Raw genomic sequence first — 14,952 nt, 5'->3', positions numbered from 1 at the left:
TAAACTAAAAACCAAGTTCGGTGACATTATATGATCGAAAGAAACCATAAAAAAGATGAGTTGGTATGATATCAGGCACATTTTAGTACGTTATATTATGATTTATCCGGAAAAAATAACATAAAATGTTATTTTTTTTAACTTTTCAGCGCCGATATCTTTTGAACTAATCAATCGATTTTGACAGTTGACGTGGCAATCGGCGCGTTTTATTGAGTTCTAGAGCTGATTAAAATTTGAAATCGATCGCGTCAGTCGTTTCGAAAATATTTAGAAAAAACCGTTTTTCACCATTTCTTTCTCCCGCGATAACTCTCGAACGAATTATCCGATTTTGATGTTTGAGGTGGCAATCGACGCGTTTTATTGAGTACTAGAGCTGATTAGATTTTGAAGTCGATCGTATAAGTCGTTTTTGAGAAATCAATAAAAAACTAAAAAAAAAATTTTTTTTTTTTCGTAATTCGCCAATATTTTCGAGTCCATTCGATCAAATAATCTGAAATTTTCAGGAAAGTTGAAGGCCAACAAGCTCTTTCGATTGCCACCTCAATCATCCAAATCGATTCATTAGTTCAAAAGTTACAAAGAGTTTACATACATACACACACACACTCGGACATCATTCTGAAAATAGTCAGAATAGCTTCCTAGAACCTCAAAACGTCGACATCTGATGAAAACTCGATTTTCGAAAATCGGGGTGAAAACAATAACTTCCCGAAATTTTTGAAAATCGTCGATTTTCTTAGCGGGAAGTTAAAAATGTTAAAGTATTTTTGGTTCAATTGACCCACTCTTCTCTACACTTATAACTTACTGTGGCTTACAAAACACCTAATAAAGCACAGGTATCTTCAATCTGCCGGCAAACGCTAAAGAATGTAACTTAATTCATAGCGATTTGTCTATTTTTGGATTTTTGCTTGATATAAATAGTGGAAACCCTGATTCTGGACAATTACTGTTAGTATGAATAATTCATTTCATTTTAGTACCGTTTATCCAGTTGAGTGCGAATAGAGAAACAAATGAAAACGCGTCTTAAGTGAGGAGGCCAGGTGATAAGATAATCAATCTGGTTAGATCAGGTTTATTGCAGTAAAAAAACAAAATTTAATTATAAAAATACAAATAAGATTTATTTAAACTTTATAAACTATTTGAATGTATTATTATTATTATTATTATTATTTTTTTTTAATTGTTCCAGTGTATAGCCATTCTCAGCCTCTTACACTTTTTGCCTTTATATTGCAGATGCTTACTTTTTCTGCCTTCATTGTGCGGCTGTGGCCCGACTTGTGCGTATACTGTACTGTATCATTACGGTGATACCCTACTCCCCACCGTGGCTGTGGGAGTACAGGGGCAAGGGAAACCACAGAGAAAACCATTGCCAGTACAGTTCGGTTTGGGTGAGGCTCTAGTGGTCCATAAAATTCCCATTTAACCGATCACTAGCTCCTCATCCCGCGCCTAACGGTCAGAAACCTCCACTCGAGCTCAACGCGTGGCTAAGTGGTCACCCAAACAAGTAGCGATCATGCTGGATGCTGCTTAACTTTGGTGATCGCTTGAGCCAAACGAGAACCGCTCGGCTGCCTCTGCCGCTCATAACGATGAATTAATTTCACAAAATTTTTTGTTAATTGCACAAAAATTAATGCGAATACCTGGAGCTAAGTTTTCGGTCAAATTTAAGCGAAATGTCTTTTAAGTATACCGGTGTATACGACCGCCAAAGGCAGCACCCGATGTGCTCAGCAATGCCTCCGACACTTAGCCTGTATTCTGCATAAAATTATGATACAAAAAAATCGATGGCATGAATATATGAGTGTGGAGGTTCGGCTTCACTCCGTGAGATGACATTTACAACTTGCGCCTCTCGCAGTACCTCGTCTCTATGCCGGCTTCAATATATAACAATTTCCAAGATGTAACTTCCAACAGCGTCTTAGGTGGGGTATATGATAGACACACTTAATTGTGGAGTCTCAGCTATCGTATGCTTAGACGAAATGCCTCTCACCCCACAAATATATTTTTCTATCTTTCCTCTTCTCATTATCACTCAGAAAGTTTCACTCTTGGGTATTTGGTGACTTAGGCAGTGATTGTTTTAATCTAATCCTAAAGTATCGTCGCCAAATATATATATATATATATTTTGTAATATAATGAAAAATTCGACATCGACTCGTGGTTTGAATTTATTTCAAATAATAAATAGTTACCGGATGAGCAAATTCTAGTGGCATCTAGAATCGAAAATTTCGACTTCGACCGAGCAATAGATCGACCGCATGGATGGAAAACGGGAGATCTGGGAGAGACTTCGTATTGAACGGCCGCATTTGTACTTTGAATAATTCGACTTCGAACAAACTACCAATTTCGATTCCGATTTGAACAATTCGATTTACGCCGTGAAGAACAATCCAAGTTTGAAAAACGAACAATTAATCGCGGCAAATAAACTTCGAGTGAACAATAATGGTAAACAAGCTTAAAGGCTCGTTAGGGCAAGCAGAGATCTTCTTGCACGCAATTGAGCCAGTAAAGCCTTTCTGCATTTCGCGCATGCAGGCCGCAGGAAAATTGAGACAACAAGCAGAAGACTCACAGTTAGAAAATCGTCAGGGCCAAAAAAGGTCAAATGAGAATACCGACGACCATTCGACGGTAAAGATATCGAAGTTGGCAGCACTACAGGATCAGATGAACCATATGTTCGAGATCGTATTAGAAAAGATCCAGAAGATTGAGCAGAGGGGAAAAGAAAAGGGGGAGGAAGAATCAAGTGAAGAGCGGGAAGAGCTTGAAAGCAGCTCAGAACCAGCTAGTGAGGACGATTCTCTCTCGATTACTTCATCGGCTTGGACCCCTCCGGCGATATTGTGGCGGCAAGTTGGAATCGGATCAGGTACAAGGAAATTCAAAAGAGGCTGCAAGCATCTCCAGTATTCAATTCGCTGAAGTTCAACACTCAGCTGTAGTAGGGGAGCCCAAGCGGGGATTTCGGGATTTACTAAAGCGCGGCAGATTAATATACAGGGGGATACCTTGTACCCGGTTAAGTAACTCCACAAAACATGAGGCCCATATATAACGCCGCCCGTGAAGGATACAGGATCAGATTAGTAAAAAAAAATTGACCATCAGAAATTCTCGAGCGCGTAAGATTAAGGTAGGGTGAGTTAATTACATCCTAAAAAGTGTATATTCCACTAATCTGACAATTTGGGAGTGACGTAAAAAAAGGGGAGGGCAACTAAGTTGTAAAAAAAAAACGTCATCTCGACATTCTCGAGCGTCTAAATTTTTTTTTATTTTGAAGGAAATAATTCAAGAATAATAAAAAATATATAATCTGACGATTTCCGCAAGCCGAAATAACAAAAATTCGTCGATAAAGTTAAATGCGTGCAGCTGCGTGATGCCTACATTTCCTTCTCCGAATTTCTATTCCTCTCTCACTCTTTCTCTATCTATTACTCTCTCACTACTAAAAAAGCATACACTTATTTATTTGCATGCTATTTCCTGAGCTTTTTAATTAATTAAGTTCAATGATTTAAAAAAATAAGAAAAAAAATTTTTTTGAAAATGGTTTTTTTGGAATAACTTTTAACCGGCTTTATCGATTAAATTCAAAAACTAATCCGCCTTTGAGCTTGAAAAACCACGTCGATCGCCACCAAGCTGGTCAAAATCGGTTGATTCGTTCGAGAGATATCGTGAACGAAAGAAACCCGAAAAAGTGTTTTTTCGGGATTACTCCGAAATTTGTGGTTCGATCAATTAAAATTGCAAAATTACTTATGAGGATGATAAAACTGCGTCGAATGGTGCGAACTGCGTCAAAATTGGTTGATCCATTCAAAAGTTATTGCGGTTTGAAAATTCCAAAAATAGTGTTCTATGAAACTTCTATCAGACTTTCGAGCTGGGAGAGCTCAAATGCATAGAAATATTATTTCTTTGAACTTAGCGAGCTCAAAATATCACATAAATTATATTTTGAGCTCAAAAATGTCATAAGTACAATTTCAAGCGCCCAGGAATGGAATTAGTGGGAAGTTGCAGGGATGGCCTTTAAAGTGAACCGTTTTTCTAATTTTTTTTTGTCAGATCAGGCGAATCCCTCTAGATAATCGTCAGATTATGAGTCAGTACGTTTAGAACATAAAGATGAACCATATATATCTTAATCTGACGCGCTTGAGAGAAACCTCCTTTCTATGGTTCGAAGAACTATTTTTTTTTTTTATTAAAATTATTCAGAAAATATTGCTCGAGATGACGAAAAAAAAATATTGTTTAAGTTTGAACTCTTAATATTAATATTAACAATTGCCTCATCGCAATTTTCAATTTCCTATTTGAATAACATCGGAAAAATTTTTTTTCAAGTTTGGAATTTTATCACACACCAGGGAATCAGTGTATCCGGAAAATCAATAGAAATTTTTGTTAAAAATTGAACGCTCTATAAAAAAGGTGTCTTTTAATTTTTCGATAAATTTAATTTTTCAAAAGTTATTCAAGGTCCAAGTTAGATTCATAGTATAAATTTTAGTATTATTTGACTTTTTCGGCGAAATTATCCAAATTATCTTAAAATGTTAGAAGACCTTTATTTTTGTAAATCATTTCATTTCCTACAAATTATATTTTTTCAGGTTTCCGAAATTTTTGAAAGTTCTTTAGGTATTTGTATTCAAATGTAAGTAAATAAAATCGACCAGAACACGGTTTTTTGGAACGAATTAAAATTTCGTTTCTTCAAGGTTGAAGTTGAGTCAAAACGATTTCAATAACCTAAATAACTATCGAAGGAGTGAATTTAGCAAAAAATGTTAAGAGACCTTTTTTGTAGAGCATTAAATTTTCTTCAAGAATATGTATCTTGACTGAAAAAAAATTTAATATTTCTAGTAGTTAAAAAAATCCAAAATAGAAACAATGAATTTAAAAAACAAATCAATATTTAAGGCACGGTTACAAGGAAACGGCTCGTTTTACGTCAATTTACTAAGAGAGATTTTTTGTAGGGAATTCAATTTCCTTTAAGAATATATATTGCTCAAATTTTTCAGTTAGATGATTTACGAGTTTTGGATAAAAAATTAAATTTCTTTCAAAAAAACGAATAGTCGTAACCATACACCTCGTAATATCAATATAAAGGGCTCAAACTTGCACAATAATTTTCTTTGGTCATCAAGAATAATAATTTAACAATATCGAAAGAAAAAAAAAATAGTCGATTTTTTTGGCCTAGTCTAATATATATGTATATATTACCTCAACACTGATGTTAGTTTTTTTAATAACTTTAAAACCAAGTTCTTGAAACAATTTCTTTACATGTTTCGAATCATACTCAGCAGATTTTCGATTATTCTTTGGATCATTGTAGTCAGTTATTGTTATCGACAATACTAAGCCTCTTGGATTGCTTCTGAGTATTTGCTTCGGTATAATGTTCGATTCCGCTGTTTGTTTGACGTTAACCCTCAAAGGTCCTGTAGCATCCCATGGTGAATTATCCGAACCATCATCCCTTAAAAATAAAAAAAAACCATAGGTATTTGTCTACAAGAAGATATATTAATAACAATAAAACGTATAAAGTATTATCGTTAAGAAAAAAATATTAAACTTTCTCAGCGATAAAATTAAAAAAAATACTTAGCTTCTTGAGAGTTTATAATATTAATACTTAAAATTAATCATATGGAGTTATTGTTCAATTGATCAGTTGAATATTTCCTTGAATATTCTTTAGGACATCAATAATTATATTCAGTATGAACAGTTCATAGAATTTATTTTCAAACATTTCTTTGCCTCTTAATTATTTATGGTAATAGGTAGATTAGCATCAGCTTTTTGTATATTGCTGTTCAATTGTATATATTTGTATGCCGTTGTGAGCTGTCAGCCAATTCAGTTACGATTAGTTTGGCTTCACATATTTTTATGTCTTTAACAACATGGAGGCACTTGGAAAATATTCGCATTTATTTAATTTGTTTGAAATAATTCTCGTATCTTATCTCATATTTCGTTTATATAATCAAGTTATTTTCTGGTCTACAGATAGTTGTAACTGATTTACAGTTTTTGTCCTTTAAATCTTTATACTTCTCGTTGTAGGAAGTTTAGTTTTATAATTCATATTCCTCCATTGAAGATTTGCATAATGTCATCAGACAACAATTAAAAATTGCTTACATACATACTTGGTCAATTTGGACTTACGGATCAAAAGCACTAGCTTCTTTTATCATCCGATGAATTTTACCATCGTCAGTGCTCGAAAATCGGTCAAGTAACATATTAGCTGCATTCTGGCCAATTTCCTTTATTTTCATTATGATCTCCCGCTTGTTTTCTAAGTTTTCTTCATATTCCTGACAAAAAATCGATGTTTTTAATTATTTCGCGTACCAAATGCTAAAAGGTCGTACTATACACTGAGAAAAAATTTCTCTTCGGACAATTAAATTGGTTTTGTTAAATTCTATTAAACTAAAATTTATTTGGGATAACTAATCCGGGTCGAAAAATTTGATATGATTTTAGTCTAACTGGAGTGTATTTGGACTACTTGGTCTGTTATTGAACTTCTATAAAAATTTTAATCTGTTTTAGATCTATCCGGACCAAAAAATTTGATCTGATATTAGTCTAATTGAACTATTTGATCTGTTTTTGATCTTTTACAAAAATTTCAAGCTGTTTTCAACATGTTGTTTTAAAAAACAATTGTATTACGGGCAGACAAAACTAGATTCATTCTTGAACTTTAAAAATTTTAGTTCTGAAAATTTGCAGGGACAAAACTAGATTAAATCATGGACTTAGAAGATTTTTATTTATGGACAATATTTATAAAAAAGATATCAAGCTACAGAATTGATTATGTTCTGTTTACTATTTACTTAGTATCTTTTGTTTAAAAATGTCGACAGTTAATAAAAGTTTGAAAGCTTAATTTTTATTTGTCTTGACAGCATATTTATAGCATTTAATAAAAGTGATAAAATAACTCTAAAAATGTCAAGAAATTTTTCGGATTTACTGGATGAAATCAAAAATATTTTGGCAGTAGAAAACATCAAAATTCTTGTGGCATCTTATTACGGAAGCGGATTAGCATGTTTCAAATACCAAAAAATTAAAATAAATTTATAAATCTAGATTATTATTATTATTAATATTTTTAAAAAGTCCTGTTTTAGATCTAAAAGCGATTAAGAACAGACTAAAAATGATAATAAATAAAGTCTGTTTTCTTCCTTAAAAACATTCGAACACAAGCCAATAATTACAATAAAAAAGTCTGTTTTTAGTCTAAACCCGATTTAAAACAGACTAAATATACGAAAATAAGTCTGATTTTGGCGTGGATAAGGAATAGTACGGGCAAAAACAGATTAAATTCCTATGTAAAATAAATATGATTTACAAACTTGAATTAAAGAAAAAACATTGGAATTTATCATTTATTTTAAAACAGATCTAATTTTTTAACCCGGGATACCATTTCTTTGTAAAACTATTTCAATTTCCCTGCTTAAAAAATCTCATAAGATCCGACAGCTTCTTATAAATTCTCATAGAAATTTTATGAGAATGAATAAGTTCTATAGGAAGTGGGAGTCGTCTTCTCATAGAACTCACTGAATTTTATGAGATTGAATGGGAGTTATTTAAAAAAGTTATTTTCTCATAGATTCGGATAAGAAATTCTTTATAAGAATTTATCGGAAAATAAAAATGTTTATGAAAAGTGAGTTTTTATAAAGTTGAATGAGGTAAAACATTCACGAGATTTATAGGAATCTATAAGAATTTCGTCTCAATAAGAACATATGAGGAAACAATTTCATCAGTAATAATGGGATTCTATAAGAAAATAATAAAATTTATAAAATTATTGTTTGGATGGGAATGTATGAGGAAATGATTTTGTCATTAACAACAGGAATCTATGAGAAAATAATAAAATTTACGAAATTTCTGTTTTAATAAGAACATATGAGAAAATTATTCTGTTACTAATAATTGGATCCTATGAGAAAATAATAAAATTATTTTCCCATTCATTCTCATACAGCGGTAAGAGTGGTATAAACTTGTACCCATAAAATCTTATAAGAAATTGACGCATCGCAAATTATTTTCTTATAGATTCCCATAAGAATGTCGCCTACAAATTTACTTAAAAATAATAAAATTATTTCCCCATTCATTTTCATATACCAACAAGAAACAAGACGTGTACATTTCCAATTGATTTTCTTACGAAATGTAAGTATGACCCATTCCTATTCATTCCGATAAAAATGTGAACATGTACAACAAACTTTACATAAGAATGAATGAATGATTTGAATATATTCTCATAGGTTCTAATATGGACTATCATTTTTCGATGAGACACTTTGCCGATTCATTCTCATAAAAATTTTTTTATGAGAATCTATCAGATTTTTAAGCAGGGTTTACAAAAATTGTTAACAGTGTATACCTTATTAAAAAAAAAAGAATTAATAATTTTGAAAAACATTTTACCTGATGAGATGTTAATGTATTAGCATCATCCTGATTTACTACATTATTTTGAAGCATTGTATTCCATAATATATTCATTATACTAGGCATTGCTTCATCTATGCATTTATCCATTTTTTCTGGATTTATAAAACTCATAATTGAAATTAATACACTGATGGCACTGACTAAAAGCAATACTCAAGATGTGCACAGTCTGCAAGAGCTAATGCAACTGGGTACCACAGCCCAAGTGTCGATGTCATTTATGTAAAATTTTCAAGCTTCTCGAAGTTTCGTTTTAAGACGAATCTCTCTGTGCCAATTTTGACTGACATATTCACTCACTGATTGGATACATAAAAGATTTGGCGGGATTTAAGAGCAAATCAAATGCATAGATCATTCCAGAAATTCTTAAGCGCTATCTCACTTCGCGAAAAGATTGTAGCGCCTCTACAATTAGATCTTTTTATCTAAACTAATTCAATGAGTTTTTTTAGAGTTCTATGGGAGGTACTTTACCCTCTGTAGTACTTGTAAAAGATAAAAATATTCTCAAAAAACTAGAATTTTATATATTAGCTCAGAAATTGAAATCCTAACAAAAACAGATTCTTTGTATAAAATCGCGCCAAGTAAACGTTTAAAACTTATCACAAGTAAAAAAAAAATTATTTTACAGAAAAATTAAGAAAATAACATTTAATGTAATTTTTCCCAAGTAAATCATAGTATAATGTACTAAAATTAAATAAGATAAATATTTAAAAAACGCTCATTCTTTAATTACTTTCGATTTTAAACTTCTCAATTTTAACATAAAACGTAACTCTTTAGAGCTTGAAAAGCTCATAAAAAAAGGGGGAGCAAGGGTATTTTCGAGCTCGAAAATTTATTTAGACTAATGTTTTCGAGCTCAAGGAGCTCTTTGTATTTCAACAGTCAACTTGAAAATATTTAAAATTTTTATAAATTTGAAATTTAATTAACTTTTAGTGATTTTTTAATCTGACCTCAATGTACAAATGTTTTTTTAAAAATATTTTCTTTGGAATTAAAACCAACAAAATTACCCCCCCTCCACCACTACTTCTATATCATGAGCATTAAAATTAAAAATGTTGTAGACAACTGTAATTTTAAATATTTATTTTCATTATTAAAGTGCAAAAAAATTTAATGAGTACAAAAAATTTTTCTTAAGGTCGTGGATTGGCGGCAGAAGCTTTTTGCTGAGCCTGAATAAATTCTGGGTAATCAATGTATCCATCTTTATTTGTGTCATCCATATTCAAAATAGGATCAATTAAATCGACTAATTCTTTGTCTTGGAATATTTTTCCCTCACCATTTGGTGCTTTGGGATCTTTTGTTTCTTCTAAAAAATTACAAATTATTAAAGTAAATTGAATAATTGTGTGGATTGTTTTTTGTTTGCTTACCGTGCCAATGGATCAACGATTTAATTAATTCACAGCCATCTAATTTATTGTTATTATCAGCATCATGCATTTTGAAATAATGAAACTGTAATTCTTGTTCTGTCATTTTGTTTGTATCCATCGGTACATCCAAATGTTCTGCTATATGTCTGCAATAAATAAAAAGTAATTAAATTTCTTTATGAATAAATAATAAAAAAAAATAATTAACAAATTACTCTTTTTCGTGTGCAATATTTGCAGCATTAAGTAATTGCTGAGGTTGTCCATCATGTGCATGATTATGAGGTTGATGATGTTGACCATGTTGTTGTGGTTGTTGATACTGTTGTTGTTGTTGCTGTTGTTGTTGTGGAGGTGGTGGTTGTTGATATTGTTGTTGCTGTGGTGGTTGCTGTTGTTGAACTGGTACTTGTTGATACTATCAAGCAAATTAATTAAATAATTATTTTTTGAATATCACAAAAATAAAAAGAATATTCGGCAGCGGAAATGGAAGCAGATTTTTCATAATTTATTTAATAATTTTCAAGTTTTCTGACAAAAATTAATCAAGAAAAAAAATTTTTTTTAAACATTTTTTGTGGATTTTGATGCCATCAAAATATAAATAAATCGTCTAAATGATGAGTTGAGTAACAGAAATCGAAGCTAATGAAAAAAGGTCTGGAATATCTTTAATGATAATGTACTACACTGAGAGAAAAAAAATTAAATTCCCTTGTTTCTATAAATACTCAAAATAAGTAATTTTTTACAAGTTTGAATGTAGCAGACATCAGACAAATTTGAAATTATAAATAAATAGGATAAATGATTAAAAAAATAACATTAATATAAAATGCACTTATTAATTTCAAAATAATCTAAATGCGCATTTTTTTAAAATTTCATATCATTAATTTTAAATTTGTCTGATGTCTACTGCGTTCACACTCATAATTTTTTTTTATGGAAGTTAGCCAATGTCTAATAATTTCGGAAATTTTTTAAAAACGATAAATAAAAAAAAAAAAAAACAGATTCTAAAAAAAAGCGCCAATGGTTTTTTTAATTTTCTACATGTGCGTCTTTGAATTTTTTTTTTTTTTGTAATTGATTTTAAAAAAAAAAGCCGAAAAGTGTTAATTGTCTGTTAACTTCACGGTTATTTTTTTTCTAAAGTAAAATTGAGGATTCTTAAGTCTTTCATTTTTTTTTTCCTGTGCTTATAAACAAAAGTGACGTCTAATTATTAATTTTAAACACCTGTTTATAGTGAAAAATTGTAAAAACTACTTAAAAGAATTAGAAAAATAATAAATAGTGACATAAATCGGCATTCATAATTATTAATAGAGAAAACAAAAGTTTTCGAATTTTCACAAATCGAAAAAAAATAGCCATGAAGGTCCCAGGGTCAGATCGGTGTTAAAAGTTGTGGAGTAGATTGTAGTTAATTATAACAAATTTTCACAAAAATCAAAATACACATCAACCTTAAAAAAACGATTTAAAATTTAAAACTTGAAAATCATAGAAAAATATTTTGAAACCCTTGTTCGTATTTTTTCCAAAAAGTACATGAAAAAAGAAAAATTTCAAAAATAAAAGTTTCGATTTCAACTATTATATAAAAAATTAAAAAAGCGATTTTTCGAACGGGTCACCGGAAAAATCTCAAAATTTACCAGGAAGAGTTTTCTTATGTGTACAAAAAAAAATAAAGAAAATCAAAAATTAAAATTGGAATGTCCCATATACAGTTGGACCTCGTTATAAGACTATATTGATAGTTTGAGAGAGAAACTAATAGTCTTATAACGAGGTCCTACTGTACATAAACCTTAAAATCAATGGTATTTTTAAAACCTACTCGACTATTTATGATAGGTGATGACAAAATCCACCATGAGGACAAATTCAATAGCCAGATTTATATGAAATTTAGTAATACAAACCTGTTGCTGTTGTTGGTGTACTTGCTGCTGATGAACTTGCTGCTGATGCATTTGTTGTTGAGGAACCTGCTGATTTATAAAGAAAATTAATAAATAAAAAAATTATTTATGATTATTTTGAAAAAATGATTCTGAAGTTAGCAGACAACAATTTTCGGTTTGTTTTTTCATCGAATAAATTACAAAAAAAAAAAATATGCACATGTAGAAAATGAGAAATGCTACAGATGCAATTTAAAACTATTTTTTTTTATAATTCGTTTTTAAAAAAATTAAAAAATTATTAGACGTCGGCTAATTTCAGGATCATTTGAATAAAAATAAATTTTTACTTGTTGATAATGTTGAGGTGGAACACCTGGTGCTACTCTCTGTCCTTGTACATTACTTGATAATGTAATAATATATCCTATAATTAATACTCTTAAAATCCACTCCATCTTTTAAATCTCTAAAAAAAAATAATTCGTTGATCAATAATTAAAATTTAAAAAATTTTTGCAAATTTAACTTTTGGTTTTTAAAAGCAATTAAAATTAGTGACATAAATTAAAATTTAACCAATAAAATACTAATTGATAATTAAAATATTTTATGGCTAAATTTTCATTCATGATAACATATTTTTGAAAAACGTAACAATATGTTTTTATTTTATTCAAAAACTAATTTCAATGTTTACTACTTTAATAATTATTAAATTAAATATGTACTATTAATTAATTAAAAAAGAAACTTACCTTAATTATTAGTAATTAATTTAATGTCATAAATTTATAATAAATTAAAACCAAATTTTATTTCAAATTTTACTTATGAGTAATTACGATTCGAACAAATTTGTGTTGTGGCCTAATGACGTGGATAGGAACCATGCATTTGCCCTTTTATTTTTTTTTCTATTTTTGTTAGTCTAGTTTTTTTTTAATGATAATCAAATATCGTCACTAGGTGGCAGCACTTTCGATCTAGCAAATTTTTTATCTAACTTTTCATTTGAAATAATTTTCGATTTCAATATCAAGTATAAATATTTTTTTATATGTTGTATTTTTAATTATTTAAAAAATTTGATTCTAATAATTACTGAATCGTAATTATTATTGGTGACGATTTTAAAAATTAGCCAATAAGATTTCGTTATTATGACCCTGAAGTTAGCCGACATCTGACATTTTTTAAATTAAATATTCTCTAATTTTTAAAAAAAATTTTTTTGGGAATTAAAAAAAATAGTCGTATTTATTTTTTTAAAAATTCAAATGATTATTCTTTTAGTTTAGTAAAAAAAGAAATGATTCTGAATTTAGCAGACAATTAATAATTTTAGAATTATTTGTTTTCATTATTTAAAAAAAAAAAAAATAAAAGTATGCATATGTAGAAAATTTAAAAAACTATACGTGCAATTTTTTTAAATTTATCATTTTAAAAAATCCAAAAATTATTAGACATCTGTTAGTTTCAGTATCAGAAAAAAATAATTATCTTGGTTATATAATTCAAAAATTGAATTTGGAATCATTTATTTCATTCTTTAATAAGTAAATTAGTACATTAGTCTTGATAAACATTAAAAAAAATTAAGTCCATCTTAATTTTTGTAATTCTAAAGTTAGAAGACAAAAATTTTCAGATTTCTCTCAAGAAATTAGATAGGAATTAGAACAGAAAAAAAAAAAGTAAAAAAGAAAAATCTAAAAATATGGACATGTATACATCTGTATTCTATAGAAAAGACATGTATTCTATAGAAAATTGATAAATGTGCAAATTTTTTAGTATTCTTTTTTTATAATTTATCGTTTTTAAAAAAATTCAAAAATTATTAGACGTCGCCCCTGATTAATCTTAATTAAGAAAAGTGATACTTTTTTAATATAAACTTAAATGTTTCAAACATCGAATGTTGGAGCTGAAACGTTAAATTATTATAATTTAATTTTTTAGTAGATTTTATAAAAATCTAACTGTTGTATTTGTCCTCATGACGCAATTTTACAAAAATTTTAACATTCTCTATCTATTTGAGTCAAGTAGATTCCAAAAATACTATTGGTGAAAAAGTTTATATCTATATACATATAAGCGAAATACCACTGACTCATCACTAGATCTCCGAAAGTATTTGACCGATTCATTTAAAATTTGGCATAGGTACTCCTTTTTCACTGTAGATGAGAGATAAGAAGGGATTTTGCGCAATTCCTAGCCAAAATGGATTTTTCGATAACCATCACGTATGCTACCCCCTCCCACCAACGTTGCCATGGTAACCGTTGCCATGGTTACCGTTGCCATGGTTACCATTGCCATGGTTACTGTTACTATGGTTATCAAGGTGGTTACCATGGTAACCGTTGTTATAATAACTGTCAAAATGAATAAAATGTAATAACAAATTCAGTTGTAAATCGGCCGAAAAGTTTAAAAGTTATAGTCATTTAAAGATTTTTTAATTTTTCGAAAAATTCAAATTTTCTTGATTTATCTTTAAATAACTTTTGATCCTAAAGAGATAATCTATTTTTGGTGATTGAATCTTTATGTTCATTCGATTTGCTTTAATTTAAACTATGTTGCTTACTCTTTATATAATTTTTTCGAATACTTTGATGAATTTCAAAATTTTCAGAAAAATAGAAAAAAAAATTTTTTTTTACTTTCTCATTTAATAACTTTCAAGTAATACGTAATAGTTGAATCTTGGTAATATTTTTATGTAGCTTATCTAATGAGCTTCATATTTCAGTAGTATTTTTTTATATTCAACGAAAATTAGCTATTTATTTATTGAAATTTAGCTGTTGCATTCGTTTTTCAACTTTTTAATAAATTCATGTAACTGTTCCAATTTTAATTCCTGCCGTGTAACACTTTTGAAATCTCAACATTAAAGTATCCATAAAGTATTTTTTTAAAATTGACAAGCATAAATATAATTGATCTTATAAGCTTTAGATATGAATCTTTAAACGCTACCGCCTACCTTACAG

At 29.3% G+C, this 14,952-nt stretch overlaps 1 protein-coding gene across 2 annotated transcripts; it reads right to left on the bottom strand.

Moving 5' to 3' along the window:
* Positions 1–9,708: 9,708 nt before the first annotated feature.
* Positions 9,709–12,852, bottom strand: LOC103569731 (multiple coagulation factor deficiency protein 2 homolog). 2 transcript variants are annotated; one of them, XM_053739747.1, is made up of 6 exons: positions 12,697–12,852; positions 12,289–12,407; positions 11,957–12,025; positions 10,235–10,437; positions 10,017–10,165; positions 9,709–9,952 (listed from the first exon to the last, which is right to left on the bottom strand). In XM_053739747.1, the coding sequence occupies exons 2-6, from the start codon at positions 12,394–12,396 to the stop codon at positions 9,774–9,776; spliced, it is 708 nt and encodes a 235-aa protein (XP_053595722.1). In that variant the 5' UTR covers positions 12,397–12,407; positions 12,697–12,852; the 3' UTR covers positions 9,709–9,773. The 2 variants fall into 2 exon arrangements, with proteins under 2 accessions (XP_053595722.1, XP_014297322.1); XM_014441836.2 differs by having other exon boundaries at positions 11,957–12,022.
* Positions 12,853–14,952: the final 2,100 nt, after the last annotated feature.

This window comes from Microplitis demolitor, chromosome 6, assembly GCF_026212275.2.
Source record: "Microplitis demolitor isolate Queensland-Clemson2020A chromosome 6, iyMicDemo2.1a, whole genome shotgun sequence".
Lineage (NCBI taxonomy): Eukaryota > Metazoa > Arthropoda > Insecta > Hymenoptera > Braconidae > Microplitis > Microplitis demolitor.
Note: the sequence above shows the minus strand (reverse complement) of the source record. Positions and strands in the feature narration are given on the sequence as shown.

Excerpts from the sequence above, each read along its gene's own strand:
- LOC103569731 (XM_053739747.1), bottom strand. The coding sequence starts at position 12,396 with ATGGAGTGGATTTTAAGAGTATTAATTATAGGATATATTATTACATTA. Across the intron at positions 12,026-12,288 it reads CACCTCAACATTATCAACAA|CAGGTTCCTCAACAACAAAT; the intron begins GTAAAAATTTAT and ends TTTATAAATCAG. Across the intron at positions 9,953-10,016 it reads ATCGTTGATCCATTGGCACG|AAGAAACAAAAGATCCCAAA; the intron begins GTAAGCAAACAA and ends GTAATTTTTTAG.